Source organism: Gnatocerus cornutus, chromosome 7 (genome assembly GCF_029298725.1).
Source record: "Gnatocerus cornutus isolate USDA-ARS CGAHR chromosome 7, icGnaCorn1.1, whole genome shotgun sequence".
NCBI classification, from domain to species: domain Eukaryota; kingdom Metazoa; phylum Arthropoda; class Insecta; order Coleoptera; family Tenebrionidae; genus Gnatocerus; species Gnatocerus cornutus.
This window is the reverse complement of record NC_142239.1, coordinates 17,355,276-17,376,685: the sequence shown is the minus strand read 5'-3', so window position 1 is coordinate 17,376,685 and position 21,410 is coordinate 17,355,276. Positions and strand designations below refer to the sequence as shown.

Here is a 21,410-nt window from a genome sequence, read left to right as displayed (position 1 = left end):
TATTTGACAGCTTTAGGTATAAATCAATAAAATTTGGAGACGTAAGATTTGAAACGTAGATTATCTGTGCTAAATCACAAAAATTTAGAACAAAAACGAGTCATTTGAGAATTGTTTTTTAGAATTAATCCAAGATTTCCACCATTTTCAATTTTTGCTAAAATAACTAAAATAATGATATTTGGCAAAGTTATCGGTTCCGCCATAATCAAAAACTGCGCCAAACTACGAAATTTTAGGACAAGCAATAAGAATTAAAAAAAAATTTATTCTTAAGAATGAATTAAAATGGTCTAAAATTTTGTATTAAATTCCGTATCTTTGACAGTTTTAACAATAAGTCTATAAAATTTGGAGACGTAACATCTTTCAAAATGTTGATTTGATTATCTGTGCTAAATACTGCGAATTTCGAATATGACCTACACTTTTAAGAAATTTTTACTTTAGAATTAATCCAAGATTTTTACCATTTTCTAAGCATGTTCTTATCAAAAAAAAATCCCGATTTTGAAATTTCATCAAGTTTTACTATATTTTTAGCACTTCAGGATTCTGATTTGATAGGGTTCTTGATCAGCCTACGGTTTGCCGGTTTATTTTTGTCTAGGTTTAATTTTGAAAGTGCAAGGTTTTAAACAAGAAAAAATCGAACCTACTAGTACCCACCCACTCACATAAAACAAAGAAGAAATTTTAAAAATTAGAATTTGATTTTTTAGTGATATAAAACTCAGATCCATTACCTAAAAATCTTGAGAAGGAACTTGAAATTAGAACCCAAAGAACCAGAAAATTGGGTCTTAAAACTTGCAAAATCAAAACTAAAGGAATCTAAGCAGTGACTACCTCATCTGAAGAACTAAAAATTTTGTGAATTAGAAACCCGCGAATTTGAAAAACTCAGACAACTGAACTGAGATCGGAAAAGCCTGAAAATTAAAAAAAAAACTAAAAACCTCACAATCTAAGAGATTTAAAAAATTCAAATTAAAGCACTTGTAATTTATAGCACGTCCAAGGGAAAAAATCCTGTGAATTCCATGTAAAATTACCAGCAGTGGAACCCTATCCCTAAATTTTATTTCCTACTCCCTTGGGTGTTGCCAACTGAATTTTAATTTGAGCGAACACCCCAACGAATGCATCGTATTAATTAATTAAATTGCTACACTCTGAGGATGCAGGGAAATAAGAACCTCATAATTTTTAACATTTATTTAAGAAAATTATACTCCTAATAATATCTATTACAGTTGCTTGTAAATAATAAAAAACAACAAAACTAACGACAGGACACTAAAATGACTAGATTGACTAGATTCCATAGATTTTTTTACATAACAGAACAAAGTAACAGGTACACCGTGAAAATTAGTACAAGTAGCTTCCCTTATTTTAATTATCGCCTATGAGTCGCTTTAATACTGATCGGTTTATTAATGTAAGATATGCATTTGACAATTGTTCCGTACAAAACGATTGTATTGTTACCCTGTGATTCAGCAAATTGAAGCGAAATTTCTATTCTGTTAAGCTGATGGTCTTGTAATATGTTATCTGTCATATTAGTCTGACACGTCCTCAAGTTTGACAATAACAAATTACCGTTTTATTGAAAGCACCTCTTACATGTATATACTTTGACGTGGAATGTACTTAAACTTCAACAGTTTTTAGACATTTAAAACTTGAATAATCGCGTTATAACAGGTGACACTAACAAGCCAACAGTAATAAAATAACCCCAGTCCATCTTCACATTAATCTAATTATCACATTCAACATCACATTAAACTAACCTAATGCAGAACAACATCATGTGATTGTATTGTTTTCTGTTTTAACAAAACCGGCTTCGGTTTTTTGTCCTCTCCACTTTTGTGAGGCCACGTGAGCAATAATATTTGGTTTTCATTGGTTTCTTGGAGCTTGTTATCCAACGCCATGAAGATTTTCCCACTCGACGTCTCCGACGCTTCGGAAGAATCACTTCCGTTGCTCGAATTGTCCAACAACGGCTTCGTCGTGGTCGCTGGAGAGTTCTTCTCTTCCGTTTCCCTCAACTGCCGCCACTTGCGCTCCAGAAGAGTTGTACTCGACAAGGAATGTTTCCTCGTGATGGTGTCACGTCGCGACCCGTCACTCTCTTCGGAACAAGTCCTCGTGATGGTGATCCTAGGGGAGTGCTTCGGTGTTGCGTCTAGAATATTCTGCACGACTTCGCTCTTTTTCTCGGTGGCGTCCGATCCGAAGATCTTCTGGAGGAAGGAGTTGGTGCTGAGTCTGTTGGGGATTTTGGGGGTTTTCTGGTCTTCTGTTATAACGGAAATTTCGGTGTCGTTCGCAGGGACTTGAAGGGTGTTGCAACTGGACGTTTGTTTCATTTTTTTCACCTCGTCTTTGGTGATGAGGTTCAGACTGTTGGCTGACGACGGGCGCCAGGATAGTTCCGTTGGTATTCTTTTGATTTTGTGTTTCTGGGGGCTATTCACTGCTTTTTGTACATCCAATAGGGCTTCCGACAGCCGCGATTGTAACGTGGGTTTGGATAAGAACCCAAGAGGAGTGAGCGAGGGTCTTCTGGAACCACACGTGGACGGCGTCCGCGCTTGAATCTCTTGATTCACCTCGCTTTTGGTCTGTTTTTTCCTCCAGTAGTTCTTGAAGGTTTTCCGGAGCGGTTTGCTTTTAACACCGTACAAGAACCCGTTGACTGGGGGCGAACAAACCAACAGCGCCATGGCAGTCGTGAAAAAGTGAGGATGGATCGATTTGGAGATGCGCTCGAACGAACCACTCGTAGCTTCCCAGACGATCAGACTGTAATACGGAAGATACAAAAGGGCTAAAGACCCGACTAGTTGGAACACTGAGTAGACCGCGCTGCGCCCCTTGAATTTCGGGGGGTTGTTGGGGGAGGTTACTGTAGGGACGAAAAATGGGTTTCTTTGATGAGTTATTGTCACTTGTGCTGAGAGGGTTACTTCGTAGATAGCCGAGGCGATGCGGTGGCGGTGGTACCGCGCTATCATCAAAATCTGTAAGATGGAGTGTTAGTTTCTTGAGGTGGTACCTCGAGGGTTACCTTTAGATTACAACAGATGATGAGGGTCGCGGGAAGAAGAAGAGTGAACGCTGTGTAGAGGGTGGAGTACCAGAGGGTACCAGGACCGTAGGAAAAATCAGGTGCGCAAGAAGCCAATCCGTGGATGTAGCTGTACGGAGCGACCATGAAGAGCGGTGGTAAGCAGAGGAGGAACGAGATGATCCAACCGATGGCTAAGCCCGCGAGGACCTAGAAGAACTAATTTGCTACACGTCACGTGTCACCTAATGAGATTTTTGTTATTTTTGTCCGCGCTAACGACGTCGTTATCATGGTCACTTCGTTAGGATAACAAGAAGAAATGTCTTGTAATTAGAAATATTATATTTGTCCTCCCGTTAGCAAAATGGAAATTTTCTATCGTTCGGGAGATATTTATATCTTCCGCTTTCTCGATGCTATCACTGCGTAATGAACCCGCAAAGTTAAATTACTGGAAAAGCAAGCTGGGAGTTTTCTTTATCGACGAAATTTCACCGAGCTCGCGTCAATTTTTCACTAATTGCTGCTCCAACTCATAATTCATAAAGTAATGGTATTTAACCTTAGCAAATACCTTTGTTTCACCCGTTTACTCAACGCCCCAGAAATGTTTGCTTAATTAATAATGAAAATCCGAGAAAAACCCGATCAATACTTTACCATCGATCTTTTTATGTCATTACTCCAGTCTATTTTTGTTTACGATTGTATCAACCACGACATTACTATTAAATGAAATAAGACAATTCCCTTGCGTGACCACTTCAAAGCTCGGTTTTACCTTTTTGGCATTCACGATGTGGCTGTAGTGTAAGGGGGCTGCGATGGCGTAGTATCTGTCACAATTCAAACCGCAAATGGTCCACAATGCTAAGGGATGTAACAGATTGTATAAGAAGCCGTGAAGAATGCACGGAAGTCCGTTTGTTGACCATTCTGACTTGGAGAAACCGGGCACTGTGAAGATCAGAAAAAGGATGCCGAGGACCACGTCGATTGCGCCCAGATGCAACAGAAGGATGTTGTTCGCTGTCGTCACCTAATCAGAAAGTCGCACTCACAGTTAAAATTCTTAACTTTGTCGTTTTCTTAAGGAAATGAGAAGACAGCAGGAAAAATCAAACTAGAATGCATTGAAGGGCATCTTGTAAGTTCAATATTTTTAATTCTTCAGCTTTTGATATCCGAAATTTACAGCTCACTACGAAAGCGTAGAGAGGACAACGCACTTCTATTTTGTTTTATTGTCATAACAAACTTTAAATGCAACAAGTAATACGTTATTCATGTGGATTTTCATTATGAAATGTAAATTTCGTGAAGTTTTTACATTCCTAAAAAACTAAAAAATGGAAGTGGTGTAACGCTTTCATCCATAGATTACAAATTAACACAAAATAGTAATTTTTGCCGCCAAATAAAGTACAAAAAATCGACTAACTCCACTGCAAAATTCACTGCAAATAAATTTTTTAACATATTTGGTTGCTACAGTTACAAGCAGAAAGTAAAAAATATACCTGTTTAAAAATATAAGTACCAAAATAAAAGCTTCAATTACAGTCAAAAATTTAAAAAAATGTACAACAGAGAGAAATCAAAAATGAAATTTTGCCGACAGACGAGTAATTTGTTTCGACGATTAATTGTCTGGGGAAACAAACTACGAACACTCTGGTTAGATTCGTCATGAGAATTTAACGAACTGACAAGGAACTGAAATTTTAAGAAAAAGTTTGCTTTGATTGGTTAATTTGAAAAAATAAATGTTATAAAACTGCTAAAATCTGTCATAAAAATGTGTCAAATCTTTATTTTAGTACGGAACATGAGTGCTTTTATTACGATTTGTGGACAGTTCGATCCCGACAATTTGCACCCTTCACTTCGTCCCTGGCAATTTGTTCCCGGTTTTTTCGTTCCTTTGGAAATTGGCCCCCATCAAACTGGTCCATGAAAGCTTTGCTTGAATGCATTGTTGCAATCTGAACGTACATTTATTTGCGAGCACATGATTGGATCAGTTTTTCATAATTTGTATGTTTTCTCAGATTCTTAGTAGGACGTGTTGAAAATTCAGTGAAAGTTGTTTGATCTTATTGTTAGACACACATGTGCTTTTTTAATTTTTCAAAAATGATTTTTTTTTAACAATAATCTATTCCCTGCTAGGTCATTATTACATACTCCTTATGTGTATCTTTCGTTTGCTAATAAACTTATACATCACAAAATGTCTTATAAATGTTAATTGAGATAAAATTAATTATATCAGTGTAAAGCAGCATTGCGTTACAGATATCAATTTATATTTTAAAATATCTTTTGTTTTTACACTTTTATTATCAAAATTAATAACAGTAAAACGAATTGTCCTTGAGGTGAATTGCATTGAAGACTAAAAAGCTGGGGACGAAAAAGCCAGAGACGATCTGACCGAGGGACGAATTTGCAAGGAACCAATTTGACGGATACAAACTGTCGGGGATAAACTGGTTAAAATGCCGAAAAATGCATTTCATAATTAATAAAACACAACCAAAAGGTTTTTGTTATTGAAAATTTCGCCAGAGTCGTCAAATCATCCAAGAATCGTTCTGTATAGACTATTAAATAATTTTCCAGACAATTATTCATTCAGGAAATAACAAATTATCTGTTAATTTATTATTAATGTTCGTACATTCAATAAGAGTTTGTTTGGATTTCAAAATTTAAACTATAGGGCTGATTTCAAGTAAATTTCTTGTATTTGAAATCTCAGTTGAAATCGACAGAGTTATTTTATTCATCGAGATTATTAAAATTTGACGAGGAATTTCCAAACTTTACAAAATAGGAGATTCTAAACCCAGTTGCATAAGTGGCCTATAATCTAACATCAACTCAACGAACATGTGCTGGAATTTTATTTCGAATTTTGCTTTAAAAGTCAAGCTAGCTTAAAATTTAGTTTATATCTAACCTTCTTTCTTTAACATTTTTTAGTAATTTTTCATTATGGCATCAAAAATCGTGCTGAAATGAGCCATTCTTAAATCGTGCTGGACGTTGAAGTCACTTTTATTACCTGGCAGTGCGAATTTTTTCTGGCAGTACGACTTTTTTTCTGTCAATGCCATTTTTAAAAAAACGAAGTTGATCCCTCTACGCTTCCGAGACTCAAAGATTTTCTAAAATTATTTAATTTTTACAATCTTAGACGCCATTTTAGAATTTTAGAAATGAATTAAAGATAATCAAGAATCTAGAAAATTTAATAAGAGAGAATTCTAGAATATTTAAAAATACAAGAACAAAAAAACAGAAAACATGAGCACCTAGAAATAAGCATGTCAAAACCCGAAATGAATGAATGAACTTGGGAATTGCACCCCAAACCGCTGAATGAAACAAAAACAGAGAAGCAGTAAAAATATTATCGATTTACATCAAAAAACGTAATACCACTTCTGCTTTCTTTCCACCCAATTTTTACGCCTAATCTGAAAATATCATTCATGATTAAAATTCCTCGCCATAGCCCGATTTCATTATGCAACTTCCCGCCGAAGAATGTTAATAAATCCGCAACTCCTCTTTCCACTAATCGTAACGAATCTGCCAAACTTCAAACTCACAATTATTAATTATTATGAAATGCAACGTTGTCATGTTGGCGCCCTTGTGCAGAAATTTAAATGGTTTCTCTAGTTGGAAACTCCTCCAGAGGTAATAGTTTGAAATTTCAGGGCGTTCGCTCGATTACACGTTAAAAGCCTATTAATAACTTGCAATGTACAAAGTAATGAGAGTGTGAGATAATTAATTTGGCCTAAATTGTTCCAAGTTTAATTGGAAGTTTTCGAGGGGTTCCCACGTACATTTACCTGTCTGGTGAGAAGGACAGCGGTCACTATATAGCCGTTGAATAGAATTCCCAATGAAGAAATCAGTATTAGTGGGACGTCGAGGAACATAGATGTCATTCCGGTCCTGTTCCGGGCTACTTCACGACTTCCATGGCGCGCAGTTCCGCCACTACATCTAAAAAAAAGAAAGCATGCAACGATAAAATTCCGTGCTGTTTGTGGTTGTACCAACATGAGCGGTAAAAAATGCAAATCCCACTAAAACAATCCCGCCAACATTCAAATAATTCATTTATAGAGGAAACAAAATGTCATTACAGTTGTACACGACACGTTTCATGTCTTTATAAAATATGCAACCGTAATTGTTTTTCACAATCGATCAATTCGAATTTTGAGCACATCCTTGACCTGTCGTCCATCGATTGGATTCTAAATTTGGGAAATACAGATTTCGTTTGATGACGTCGTGAAACGATTCTTTACTATTTCATAATTGATTACGTCGGGGATGTTAATTCCCGGTGCTTGATTTAGTCACCAGCTAATCGAATTACTGTCGTTTCTTGTGCGGCTATCTTAATTGCATCGGGATTAATTATAGTTGCACCGCAAGAAGGAAGACGCTAAGTTTCGGCGTTGAAATTTCCATGCATTCCTGACATAGTTTAAACTGTACATTGTAATATCTGCCAATTAGAAATCCACATCACACAAAACCTCGACTACAAATATCCATTTCTCTCGTTTTAATGCGAGGTCTTTGGAGGAGTGTCTTCCGTAATGAAATTCATGGAAATCAGTTATTGAAGTCACATCAGCCCACACGCAATTTCCCTTGGAAAATTCACCATTTCACTTATTTATTGGAGGTCACGTGCCGTTCCAGTTTTTTCATAAAATGGCGGCAGTGGAAATGGCGATTAGGGAATACTGGACAACGGAAACAATGCAAACAGGAGGGTTGAATATATTATTGGGTTTTTTACAATTTTGAATGGTCCGGGGGGAGTGCGGAAGTTTTTTCCGTTTCAACCCTTTGCATTTTTGGCTCTTTAACTATCAGGTTCTGAGACTCACAAATTCTCCACATTTCAGATCTTTAAAATTTTACGAAATTTTACTATTTTTAATCTTCGTTTTTAAGTTTTTTAAAAACTTCCATGTAATTTCGTAATATACGATGCTACAGGGAGGAAATTTTGAGAGCTTGTTGTCTTGAACCTGTTCGATAATTGTACATTACAACTTTATAGACCGAACAAGTTAAATTATGGAAATTTTGGTTTTTAAATAGAGCTAATAAAATCGAAAAATTTTCTTTTAAATGCTGTAATTTCGTTATCTGCAGCATTACAGGAATCAAATGTTGAGGGATTACTGTCTTGGCCCTTTTTGTTAACTGCATTTTAATAGAACCAACAAGTCAAGTTTTGAAAATTTGTGATTTTAGGACAAATCAAAAACTTCATAAATTTCATTATCTGCAATGCTAGAAGATTCAGATTCTAAGAAGTTACTGCTTTAAACCTTTTTGTTAACCACACCAAATTGCAACTTAATAAAACAGACAAGTCAAATTTAAAAAATTTTTGTTTTCAAAAAGAGGAAAAAAATCTTAAATTTCCCTTGAATGCTGTAATTTCCTCATCTACAGCACTACAGGAATCAAATTTTGGGAGATGACTGTCTGGACCCTGTTTGCTAACTGAACCAAATTGCAACTTTATAGATCAAACAAAACAAGTTTTGAAAATTTTTGTTTCTAGAAGAGATCAAAAAATTTTTGTAAAAATGCTGTAATTTCATTATTTGCAATGCCAGAGGAATCAAATTTCGGAAAGTTATTGTTTTAAAGCTGTTTCATAGGCACACCAAATTTCAAATTTATAAAATAGAAAAATTTAATTTTGAAAATGTATCTTTTTAGAGAGTGGAAAAATATTCCAATTTTCCTTTAAATGCTGTAATATCGTCATTTACAGCACTACAGTAAGACAATTTTGCGAGATTACTGTTTTGATCCTGTTTGCTAATTGCAGAAAAATGCAACTTTATAGAACCAACAAGTCAAATTTTAAAATTTTTGTTTCTAGGACAAATCAATAGCTATAAAAATTTTCATTAAAATACTGTAATTTCGTAATCTACAGCACTATAGGAATAAAATTTCTGGAGATTAGTGTCTTGACCCTGTTTGCTAACTGCACCAAATTGCAACTTTATGGAACTAACAAGTCAAATTTTGAAAATTTTTGTTTCTAAGACAAACCAAAACCAATTTTTTTTGTTACAATGTTGTAATTTCGTCATCTACAGCACTACAAGAATAAAATTTCAAGAGATTACTGTGTTGATTGTGTTTGCTAACTGCACCAAATTGCAACTTTATAGAACCAACAAGTCAATTTTTAAAAAATTTTGCTTCTAAACCGAATCAAAAGCCTTGTAAATTTTCACTTAAAATTTCACTAGTGAAAATTTCCAAAAATAGTTTGCTGTGATTGGTTTATTTGAAAAAATAAATGTCTCTTATTGGTCGATTCTATGGTGAGTGAATTCTCGTTAAAATACTGTAATTTTATTAAATGCAATGCTAGAGGAATCAAATTTTGAAACTCTTTTGATAACTGGAGCAAATTGCAACTTTATAAAACCGCCAAGTCAAATTTTTAAAATTTTTGTTTTCAGAGAAAGCAAAAAAAAAATTCCCACATTCGTTGTAATGCTGCAATTTTGTCATTTACAGAGGAGTAAAATTTTGGGAGATTACTGTCATAACCCTGTTTAGTAACTCCACCAAATTTCAACTTTCTAGAACCAACAAGTCAAAATTTTGATTTTTGATGTTGGTTCAAAAATCTTATAAACATTCGTTAAAATGCACCAAATTACAACTTTATAGAACGGACACGTAAAATTATGTAACTTGTTATGTAATTGAGGGTTTCTAGTATTTCCCCTGTGGATAAAATTTGTACTTCCACAACCAGCTCCAGCGAAATCGCAGTTCAAAGGCTGTAAAACACAATAAGAACGCCGACTGACAAACGGACTTGCGAAGATTAAAAAATACTGAAATGAAAGTGATCGTCAAAGAGGAGTCAAACGGATAACATTACTATTCATAAATCAGGCTCGAAATTCAGCTTTAATCTCCTTACTCCACTATGTTAATTATTTCTATCAATTTCAAGAGCTGCCAAGAGGGCTGTCTAGTCATATTACATCATGTTACACCTGATGCTCTTATAACGCCCTTGTAAAATGTACAAGCACAAAGAATCCGCAGTAAATCAAGACTGACGTTTCACTTCTCTCTAAATTATTTGATAAACCGAACCTTCTCCTTCTGTTCGGTGAATTGTAACAAATGGGAATCACAACCGAGAATTAATGGTTTTGTGGTTTCGTCTCAAGTCACATAGTCTGCAGAAGTGCTCTCTTTTTGTTATTGATCCTAATGCAACAAAATGAGAGTTTGTTTGTTATAAAACTATTTTTATATGTATTGGGTCAATCAATGGGTTTTGGGTATAAATAACTGCGTTGTTTAAACACGTTAATTTTTCAGTAAAAAGTGGTAACCACTAATTGGGTCAAGCAAATGTCAGCATTGGTAAACAGAAGTAATTTATTGCTTTGTTCTCAGTGACGTCACTGACTTCATCATTACTTAATATCTCTCAGCTGATAGATAAAACATTTCAAGTTCGCCTCGACAGCTCTATTGGAACCGTCAAATCCAAGCTTATTGAAAAACAAATCTGAACTGTGGACGTTGCGATAACCTCTTTTTATTTCAGTCTCAATACAAGATGAATTTAAAACTGTCATCTGTTGTTTTATTTGTTATTCAAATTCTGTACCTGCAAGCGAAAGGTAAATCTCTGCTCGCTCACTTGAATTTTATCACTCCTATCTAATCTTAAGTGTAGAAATGAAGAAAAATCGCAGACATGTGAGTTTTACTAATTCCCGCGATCATGTTCTCCACAGAGTTGCCCAGCGAAATGAAACAACTCCTTCTGGATGTGACGCCGAATTTTGATGAGAATTTGAAGCGGGTGAGTGGGATTTCGGGGGATTCACTGGAAGTAATTGGCTTCAGGCTTTTAGGAACGAGGCTGTTAGACTACAGAGGAAGCAGAACGCGAATAGATATGTGCACCACCTCGACGACGTCCTGTTGTCCATCGAGGACACAAAAATGTAAGTCCGTATCCTTCCAATCCCGGTTTAACTCGTCATTTTTCAGAGAGTTGCGCGGATTGAAATTCCCCTGGATCCCTGACTTCAGGATCCAAGAAATGTCTTGTAACCTCCCCATGTCCTGTCTGGACCTCAGCTTGAATCTCGGGAATCTCCGAATTGAAGGGGAATACGAAGCCAACAATACAACGCTCAAAAAATGGTTGCCCGTGTCGCACGTCGGTCGTATTGTGTAAGTTTGAAGCGCTATAAATTCTTATTTATTGCCGGTCCCGTGAGGGATTTATTTTTAATGGAGTTTGCTAATCTGTCTTTTGACAGGATCGGCTTCAACAATGTCAAGGCTAATGGTAAAATTGGGCTGATGCTCAAACAAGATTCTTTCGTTCCACAAAATTACGACATTAAATATGAACCAAGTGATGTCCTTGTCAGGGTGAGGGTTAATAATGGATGTGGGGGATGAATATCGGTTTGGTTTCAGGTTGGCTATCATGTGGATGGGGATAATACTGTGGAGAATGAAATTAATGACACGGATATGGGTAAGAAAATTACTCCATGACAAAAAATTTCTCTTCAGTTCGGAAATCTTCCCATTGTAAATCTAGCCGCGCCCATGCCAACACGTCCTTTAGAATCAATTCTGAATCCATCACGTGCTTCTCAATTTCCGGCATTCTAAATGTCACTACAAGATTAACAGTAATTGAAAAAAGCTAAACCGGTCCTGCCCACTTTATTGTCTCCTTGCGACTCTTTTCCCAAAGAGATCTCACCCGTTGGGGAAAATAATTTGTTTAAAAGCATCACAAAATAATCCCCTGAAGCCCCCGATTAATGCGATGAATTTAAAAGACAGACCCGTAATAATCGAATTTGGTGATTACAGATGCCACTTTAGGGAAAACTGTATGGGTGCAACTGACGCAAATTTTGTCTAGTTTGTTGCATAAGCAGTTGGGGGAGGTGGTTGTGGAGTTTTCCGTGACGGAGCTTCTGATGGACAAGGACGAGGAGTATCGGTAAGAAAATTGTCTCCATCGGTAGAATCAATTATAAAGAGCCATAATAATAAGTCATAACGACCTGCAGTGTCATAAAGAGCGGATATCGGCGAAGGTAATTTTCTACCTTGATTAGGAACAAAATTACCGTTTTTAATGCCGCTCTAAAAGCACTTTTACGCTGTCATTAACCGTTTTGTATGCGTGATAACGCTACGGAATTGGTAATAATTGGAGCAAAAAAAATTACAAATACTGTTAGGGAGTTCGCTCTAACTTGGAAAACCTCATTTCTAGAGAATACGCCAAAGAACAAACAACTCGTGCCAATAAACTCCTAGACTCCGTTTTGTGTTCCGCCAAAGACTATTTAGTCGCTAAAGAGTTGAGAGAAGTAACGACGCCGTCTTTCGACGTCGTCTACAAAGGGAAGGCGTCGGGAGTTCAACAGGGAACTGTTAGAACAGGAGAGGGGTTCCTACAGGACCTCGCTACTCTAACGAGGCTGCACAGTTTTAGTTTGTATGAAGATAAACATAAACTCACGATATACGGAGAGATTAATTTGAGAGAGTTCAAAGTAAGTCGAAAATATAAAATAATTTCTTCCTCGAACTGCTTTCACAACAATTTTAATTGGGGATCACAACCAAATAATCGGATTTTGTTAATAGCATGGCTACGAAGCTTATACTTGTTCCTACGAAGACACCATTGTTACGGGCAGCATCAAGAGTTCCATCTACAAAAATCAGATTTTTCTCAAAATCACCGTGAAGAAAGAAGGCGAGAGGTGCTCTACTCAATTAGATTCCGTCCAAGTCACAAATGTGCAGTATGTATTTCCATTCTTCGTTACTGTCAGATGTATTGAATTTTGAAGTCCTCCCACGCAATTTTCCACCGATTTCCCTCAGGGTTCGCTTATTATAAAGTCAGAGAACACCGCAAATTCCTACTTTAAATAGCACACCGCGGTCTTAATAACTTGTCGAGGAAAGGAAATGTGTTAAAAATAAAAGTTTACTTTAATTTTGCGTCGGTCGGTGCAGTTTGGCTCGCTTTTAATTGTTCCGAAGCGAAGTTCGACCACGAATATTTGATCGCTTCGGCGCTAATGTAATGTCTATAGATTCACCGAAATTGCTCAATAATGACACAACACTAAATAAATTTTCTCTTCGTTTGAATGTGGGCGAGGTAAGCAAAACTTCAAACGAGTTTTTTCTGCGTTTTTTTTCCAGGTTTTGGGTCAATATTTTGGCGCTGGTGGAACTACAATTTTGTCTTCAAATCAGAGCTTCATTTCCGCGACGTGGTCGAGATAAACACTCCGTGTTGTTTCATGATCTGCTAGATTAAAACTCTTGTGAAATCGATAGAATTGCATTAAATTAAAAGCACTCTCTTAATGAAAAATTTAGAATCCGTTTGCTTGTGAGTGAGATTTAAACTGCACCATTTAAACTAATGAAAGAAAACTTCAATAAAGTAATTAAATTATATTCTTGAATAATTACCGACACTCCACGTGTGGCCACAAATGAATTTTGATTTAGAGTTATGAAATTCTGCACCGCAGGATAATTAGTCCGTTTGTACGGAAATTTGATCAATTAATCACGCTATCGGACACACGATTACATAAAATATGGCAATAATTTATGGTATTGGTACAAGCGCGGATTTAATACATAATTAGAATATTAATGAGAGAAAAGTCGAGCTTGAGTTAATTTGATTTCGGTAGTGTTTATTTTCCGTGTATTGTCGAACAAATAAGTAAATATTTACTTAAAAGCAATCGCGAGGTTTAACAATATTATTCTATTTACTATTTTCTTTTCCCGCGGATCTAATCGATGAATAAAAATTGGCGAGCTTGAGAGATTAAGCTCCGGATAATGTTAAACACCGTTGACAACTGCTCCATTTTAATGCGTGTTATCAAAGCCTGGGGCTCACCGTTCTGTTTACAGAGAAATTAGTCTGATGTGAAAATAGATCCGTTGGAAATGTTCTTGACGGTTGTCAGCAAATACCGTCGGAAATTCATCACATGGAAGTAACGAAGCGTATTAACTATGTGGAATGTCAAGAGACATCAAATTGTTTTACGATATTCAAAGTCAAAGAATACAATAAAAGTGAAGACATTCCATGCAAAGTTGAAACCCTTTTACTCCACCTCCATTCATATTTAATTGGACCGGAGTCTATATAAAACTCCTCGGATTATTCCAACGACACGCAATCGAATATTATTTGAAAAACTCACCTTCGGACACGCGGCCAATTTCCGGTTATAGGTGTCATAACTGGATATAAAAGATGATAGTACTATAATCCAGGATTGGATCTTACGATTTCTTTGAAACTTGCCCTTTCGGGGAGAATTAAATATTTATTGCGAGAGCTCCAAAAATTTCTCTCTGAACTGGACGGCGGTTTAAAGGGGTGAAACGGTTTATTACTGAAAGCTCAGACTTGATACATTATTAATAGACGTTCTAAATGCAACGCCCGGAACGGGATGAGCAATTTACAAACATGAAGATTTGCCCACTTTTCCAAATTCTGATTTTAAGATTCTGGAAAAATGAGTCACGACAGAGCTTCGAAATTCGGAAGCTGAGCTTTAAAGTGTTCGGAAATTCCGGAAATTACAATAGAGCAGCAGCAATGAAGTTCCGGAAGTGATGCAACAGCTTTCTAGACACAAACGAATATGCTCCTTCCTTTACACATGGGCGAATGAAAAGCGGGATTTACTTTGAACTGTTGGTAGTTCTGCTAAAACGTCAAAAGGTTGCCGAAAGAGTAAAAGAACATAAAGATGGACGGTTTTTTAGAATTCAGCGGAATTAGAACCGCACGAGTTAGAGACAGTTCAAAAATGAAGAGCGAATGAGTGAAAAAAAATTGAAGCCCTGTAAAAATCCTCTAGAAGAATCTTAAACTTTTTATTTTCGTTTATATTGTTTTACGAAATATCCAACCTTGGCCGCGCGAGTGTGCCCAAAACTATTTATACCGCACGAGTGAATCATTCTAAAATAATCTTCGGTGAAAAAGCGTAATTTCGCTAAAATCACGAGAACGGCGTTCCTTTGTGGTGTAAAATATGCTCATTATCCCTCAATTTTATTTTGATTGCGAATTTGAAGGGAGAGAAGCTCAAAAGGAATTACAGATTTTTCGATGTGTCATCATATTACAAGCGGCTGAGTAGGAATTCTCAGTTAAATCCTCATGCAAATTCAACAAGGATTATCCTAGATAACAAACTAAAATAATTAGATCGTGTCTTTTGCGTAAAGATCTTATCTTTTGCTCAAAATAAATTTATGCGAGACATTTTTGATTAGCACGATCAGGTGCGAGCACGAACCACTATTTTCAATTACGCGGAAGTTGAAATGCACTCAGGTGGTACAAGAGAAGACCCATTTGAATAAAATACACATCGTTGAATTTACATTTCAACATTGGAATTCCCGAGGCAAAAAATTAAATTTTAAATATTCAACGATGAGAGGGGGTTTGCTAGGAGTCTCTCCACGACAAACCATCAAACAGGGAAATTAGCTGTTTCTTCGAACGCGTATTAGAATAATTGAGAAGATAATCGCGTGGAGGAGGAAGGATAATTGACTTGGAGACAAGACATTCAAAAGTAGATTAACTCCATCAGATTGGTAAAAAATGAGCGGAAATTCTCTTATTGTAAAAACAGAAGATCTGAAGACATCAACGGATACATATTTCAAGATTTAGCACATTATCAAAGAAATATTTACGTCTGCTGTCGCAGCCGAGAACTACAACAGTTTTTGTTGAAATCTCATTGTTTCAAACTTGGCTCAAATATTTATAGTCTTGGCCCAGATTAAAAATCAGAATTTTTAACACGCAGCCAAAAAATGAAGGACGCATTCATGTCATAAATTATGAAATTAATTGACTTCGTCAGTGTTTAGATCTGTCTATTTTTCTAAGCCCACGGAAAAATGGTAAAGTTGAGACACTCTTAGATTTATGAACAAGTTTAAGTTAAGCAGTTATGAAAATTTTTGTCGATTTTTCTCCCCACATAACACTTAGTTTCAAAGACTAGTTTAATTAAACTCGAGAGTTCTCTGTCGCTCACACGCGTTGTATATTGATACTGTTATCACGTGAATGTTGCAAACACAGCTCTACAAGTTTGCGAAACACAAAGCTCGTTTTCAAAGTACCAATCAAGACTGGATGGCTTTTGGAGTTTTTTTCCCAAACTTTAATAAATTTGGAGTGTTGTAAGAGGATAAATATTTAGCACCACTTCAGATTCTAAACTGAATATTTTATTTGATCCGTGGATGTTTATTTAAGCGAAAATTTCATCCAGCGTGTTTTTATAAGGGTGCATGATTTAGATTGATAATTATTTGCATTTCTAGTGTTGTTTACGTGGTAACTTTAACGAGCAAACGTTTTTTAACGTGTTGTTGATTCATTTTCTGATTTCGTTGCCTGTTGACAGTGTGCAGCGGTTTATAAATTCTATTTCTATGGTTATGATCCTTTGATAAAAGAATTTCTTGCAGAGACATCGACATCGACATCGCCGGTCTAGCATCTCTAAGTTGGCTCACCCCGAAATTGAAATCTTGGGTGGTTGGACACCTGCGTCAGAAAGGTTTAAATGTTCTAGAGACCTACGTCAAAGAGGCCCTATTACAGGCCATCGCCAATACCGATTGTGTCGCTCAACTTGTCGATTAAATTTTTTTCTCTCTAATGTCTGTTTCATTAAAGTTTTTACACGTGAATCGCTCCACAAAGGAGGAAATACGGTTTTTTACTGCGATCGATGTTTCAGACGTATAAACAACATTTCTTATATCTCACCCTAACAAGCACTAAATCAAATTGAATAATGAGAAGACTACCGCAAATTGGTTGTGGAAATGGGATGATTTGAGGTTGGATTAGTGGAAAGAAACCCGTGTAATTTTGGTGTAGAAGTTGATGACAATTTAAGGGTGAATGTGAATTTTTAAAAGTTCGGAGAGATTTCACGTTAATTCGCCTGTCTAAACGTAAAAACAGGCAATTTCTCAAGAATTTAACAAAATTGAGAAAAATAAGAATTCTTCGAAATCCGCAAAACATTTCGTCTGACCTTCCAGACAAGACTTCTAAGCTCCATTGTATGAAGTGCCGCCATTTTTTCGATCACATTTCTTGTCGTCCTCTGTGGAAACCTCAACGGTAACGGCAAATTAATATCACAGAATACTGAAACGGAAGACCGAATAATTGCTGCATTCACTCGGGTCTATCTTTGACGTGCACCACTAATTGCCAACCCCGATAGTCAGACATAATGAGTGAGTGGAGGAATAACAGGACAAAGCGTGTTTGCTTGAAATCCCAGTCTGCCTTTATGAGATAAAAGGGCATTCAAAGTTACTTACCTTTGTCTTCAGCAATTTTTCAACTTAAAACATTCTAAGGCATTCAAGTTGGTCGAACCCGTGGAGACAACCCTGGAAAAAATTACTTTACTTGAGGATTCTAAATTGGTTTAGCTAATTAGTTTTGTTAAGTGTAAGCAACGTCTTTCGAATTTAATGTTTTACAATGACGAGCACTTGTTGCTCGGAGAGTCGCAATAAAAACGCAATCTCCTAACACCACCTAAAAAGCCTTTGCCGACTAACGAGAAAGCTCTTAGAGTAATAGAATGAATTAAATTCTAAACGATCATAGACTGAGCGTAATTCGAGCATTTTAATCAGAGTGGAAGCAGCAACAGAGCTAACCATAATTGCATTTTTCACGATTTTTTTAGCTCGACGCGATAAATTAACACATTTCGTTTTGGTATAAATATTTGAATGAATGGACATCTCTGCGTAAATATTTATCTAGGCTTTGTATAAATAATGCGGTCTTTAGAGCTAGATTCAAAGTTTTAACGGCACTGTCTTCTAATTCCTTTTATTAAACTTCACCATTATCGTATTTTGAAACGGAAAATAAATAGCTTGTAAGACTCCGCAAATCCTATAAAAACCAACGTATTCAAAGTTGTAATTTCATACCAAACTTTCCCAACTTAATAAAAATGAAATTTTCTGAACATCCAGACGTCTGTTATATTCATCACTCATAAATCACAAAGGCCAGACTTTCTTATTAACATGTTACTTTTTAAACTACTGAACTTTTACAATTCGAAATTACAACTTTTATAACAAATTCACAAGGGGAAACAATGAATAATTTTTAATTGAATTCAGTTACGAATTTGATTAAATTTCGATCCTTTTTAATCCTTTTTGTTTGATTAAAATTATCAAAGTGTCTATCTCCTGACGAGCTCCCCGAACTCTCATTTTCCAAGCTTTTGACAAATGCAGCAGTCTAAATATTCCACGTTTTTGCGATTATTCGACATAAAAAAATGAGATACGCGATATAAAATAACCAAAGGAAAGACAGGATTGAAATAATAAACGCCGATGGCATTTTTACGTTCATTCAAAGTAGGCAGGATTGATAAAATTGCGAGTGGAGTGAAAATTAAACAACGTTGGATAAACTTTAGACAGAAACTAAGAATAGAATTGGACGCTTTATTTTTATTGAATGGGCGGTAAAACGAGGTGGACATATAATAGAAAATTTAAATCTGTGCTGGTCGCAATCTGAGCTGACCTGGCGCATCCACCATATTTTGATATCGGGAGGAAAATTATTAGAATGGGAATTTCCAATATGCGAGCTATTACGCTTAGAAATTTCCTTTAAATGTAGGAAAATCGTAACTGAAACGTCTCAAACGGTGTGTGATATTTGCGTAGCAGAATTTGCTTTTAAAACTCATTGAGAAACACTTTTAGGATCTGATTGAATAAACGCGCAATTCAAGAACTTTGCAAATGCGTTCAGTATATTTAATTTGTTATTTTTTTACAAAATCTTCTGATTATATGGAATTCGACTATTTTATTGTAGATTGTGTCGATTTGAAGAGTGTGAAAGTTATTCTTAGAGATAAAAAAGTACTGGGAAGCTTAGAATAACTTCAAAATGCGTTTTATTTATATTTTAAAAGTGTTAAAAAATGGTGGATGCGCCTATTTTAATAAATTGTCTTTATACTTATTTTACATGGGAATTTTGTGTTTTTTATAACTCCTAATTAAATTAAGAAAAATACAAATTTCCCCAAAAAAAAAAGCACCCAACCGACTTTTAGATTTTTAATAAATCATCTCGAAAATTAAAACATTCCACTTACATTTTCGCACTGTCTTAACTACCTCTTGAAATCCCGTTAAATATTCTTGCCTAAAGCAAAAGACGAATCTGAAATGCAAATATCTCTCTCAATTATCCCAATTAGATGGACAGTAAGTAAACTGTTTTAAAGTCACCACACAAATCTAATTAAAGCTTTAGAAAATTACCAAAATATCCTCAACAACTTTAGCAATACTAAATTTAGAGTTAGCGAAAACCTTTCATCATCTATTTTACTTAATAGTTCGGATCTAATTGAATCTGCAACTCAACTGCTCGATTTCAGTCAAACAAGATCGTTAAATTCGTCGTAACGAGGCTAATTATGATTCATTACGACATGATGCTGAGTTTCCTCAAATAACTAGGAAAAAATAAATTGTCCTATGGCAAGTTTGTGGAAAAATTGATGAAATTGCCGACCATCGATCAGTGTTGCAACAAATCGTGTAATAATGACCCTGTCGCCCCTTCTCTAAAATCATGTTTTTACATTGCTCGATATCTGCAGTGGGACTAAAAATAAACATCTAGAAGTTGGCATGCTAAAGAACTAGTAAAAGTTGGGGGTAACCCTGAGCCATAATTCCGTCAAAACAAAGAGATAAAGTGGAAATAGGAAATTATACAGAGCCTCGATAAAATTCACCCCGTGAACTTTTAATCGTTTCAAAATTGAATGAAAATAAAGCAGATCAAATCGGATTTTATGTGTGCCTTAATATAATAAATAGAAAATAAATACGCCGAACCTTAATTCGTTTTTTAGTGAAATCCGCCTGTCTTGTTTAAAACGTGCCAGGATTATTGTCGTTTCGCTGTCACAAAAAAGTAATTGAAAGTAGACAATTCCCTGCGTCGAAAACTTACAAATGCACCAACGCAATCAATTTAAATACAAATTTGATTGGGACTTAATAACGTGGGGAAAATTGAAATCTCGAATTAATTTTCCACCGCTTTGATGGCGAGTTTATCACGGTTTTAATTGAGCAAATTGCTACTTTTTGTAAAGTTTCGTGTCGGTTGGCTGCTGTCGTTGCTTCCGTATTAGGCAATAAAAAGTGTTAAAGGTTAGACTTTATTGATTCGAGTTTTTAAGATCAGCACAAACCTCAATTTTGCTCGGTTTATCGTCGGTCCTATCTATAGATTTACAACGTTAATTGGTTTGGAGATTCATCGATCGATTGTTGTGGTTAAAGTAACATTAATCAATGAAAGTGCTCGACGGACATTAATTTTGTTATGTAAATAGACACTGCAAAGAATAGACTTCGCCTGGTTTAAAATTGGACGATTGTCAAAATATTTACCAAAAAGTCTAGGCGTTATTAGTTTTTTTCTCTTCGTTATTAATATTAAAAAATCTCCTTTACCATTCACACATGAACGTAATCTTTACAGTCCTTTGAAAGCGGCGGTTCATCCTCTACATTATTCACATTTCAGGATATTGACACTCTTTTCGTGTCGGCTTAAATGTGCGTCCTTGCTTGGAAGCTACTCCTAAAATATTCAGAATCTCTGAAGGAGGCGGAAATCAACGTAAAACAATTAAAAAAAATGAAGGCCATTTTTGAAATTTATTCGCCCATTAGAAGCATTGAAATGGCTCAAAGCCAAAACTCCACTAAAAATTAATCAAAATGGAAACTCGAAGAAAAAGTCGCTTTTGTCTGCTTGAGAGGACACAGAGCGGGATTATTTGCATTTTAAGCTTTGAGTGATTACATTTCCAATCAAGCAAAATAGGGTCTCCCAAAGTTTTATAATGGGATTTCAACTATTATTAGTGAGGACAAGTTCGTTACCAAACTCGTAACTCGATGAGGGTCCGAAAAATGAGACCTACAGGTGGAGGGGTTACCATAGTACTTTCAGTTAAAATTAGTTTACATATTACCACCGGATGTTTAAATTGGTTCCGATCACACGAGCCATAAACTTGAA

General features: G+C 35.8%; 2 protein-coding genes across 5 annotated transcripts in view; one reads left to right on the top strand and one right to left on the bottom strand.

Annotated features, from left to right (window-relative positions):
• Positions 1 to 16,944, top strand: part of LOC148171845 (uncharacterized) — an 18,991-nt gene extending 2,047 nt beyond the window's left edge. Inside the window, exons 1-10 of one of the 2 annotated variants that reach the window (XM_088042451.1) lie at positions 10,690 to 10,824; positions 10,942 to 11,009; positions 11,054 to 11,154; positions 11,201 to 11,386; positions 11,476 to 11,590; positions 11,639 to 11,699; positions 12,047 to 12,179; positions 12,459 to 12,741; positions 12,836 to 12,996; positions 16,751 to 16,944. In XM_088042451.1, coding sequence (XP_087898577.1) covers positions 10,761 to 10,824; positions 10,942 to 11,009; positions 11,054 to 11,154; positions 11,201 to 11,386; positions 11,476 to 11,590; positions 11,639 to 11,699; positions 12,047 to 12,179; positions 12,459 to 12,741; positions 12,836 to 12,996; positions 16,751 to 16,928 — 1,350 coding nt within the window. In that variant the 5' untranslated portion in view covers positions 10,690 to 10,760 and the 3' untranslated portion in view covers positions 16,929 to 16,944. Of the gene's footprint in view, positions 1 to 10,689; positions 10,825 to 10,941; positions 11,010 to 11,053; positions 11,155 to 11,200; positions 11,387 to 11,475; positions 11,591 to 11,638; positions 11,700 to 12,046; positions 12,180 to 12,458; positions 12,742 to 12,835; positions 12,997 to 16,750 lie in introns of those variants that run through there. The other variant, XM_088042450.1, reaches the window with a different exon arrangement.
• On the bottom strand, positions 1,204 to 21,410 carry LOC148171844 (histamine H2 receptor-like). Of its 3 annotated transcripts, none has more exons than XM_088042447.1 (6): positions 21,364 to 21,410; positions 17,624 to 17,695; positions 6,955 to 7,117; positions 3,873 to 4,130; positions 3,089 to 3,298; positions 1,204 to 3,041 (listed from the first exon to the last, which is right to left on the bottom strand). In XM_088042447.1, exons 3-6 carry the CDS (start codon positions 7,057 to 7,059, stop codon positions 1,803 to 1,805), a joined length of 1,812 nt encoding a protein of 603 aa, XP_087898573.1. In that variant the 5' UTR covers positions 7,060 to 7,117; positions 17,624 to 17,695; positions 21,364 to 21,410; the 3' UTR covers positions 1,204 to 1,802. The 3 variants fall into 3 exon arrangements, with proteins under 3 accessions (XP_087898573.1, XP_087898575.1, XP_087898574.1); XM_088042449.1 differs by having other exon boundaries at positions 6,961 to 7,117; positions 21,364 to 21,408; XM_088042448.1 differs by lacking the exon at positions 21,364 to 21,410 and adding an exon at positions 21,272 to 21,290.

Excerpts from the sequence above, each read along its gene's own strand:
- LOC148171844 (XM_088042447.1), bottom strand. The coding sequence starts at position 7,059 with ATGACATCTATGTTCCTCGACGTCCCACTAATACTGATTTCTTCATTG. Across the intron at positions 4,131-6,954 it reads TTCTCACCAGACAGGTAAAT|GTGACGACAGCGAACAACAT; the intron begins GTACGTGGGAAC and ends CTTTCTGATTAG. Across the intron at positions 3,299-3,872 it reads ACATCGTGAATGCCAAAAAG|GTCCTCGCGGGCTTAGCCAT; the intron begins GTAAAACCGAGC and ends TAGTTCTTCTAG.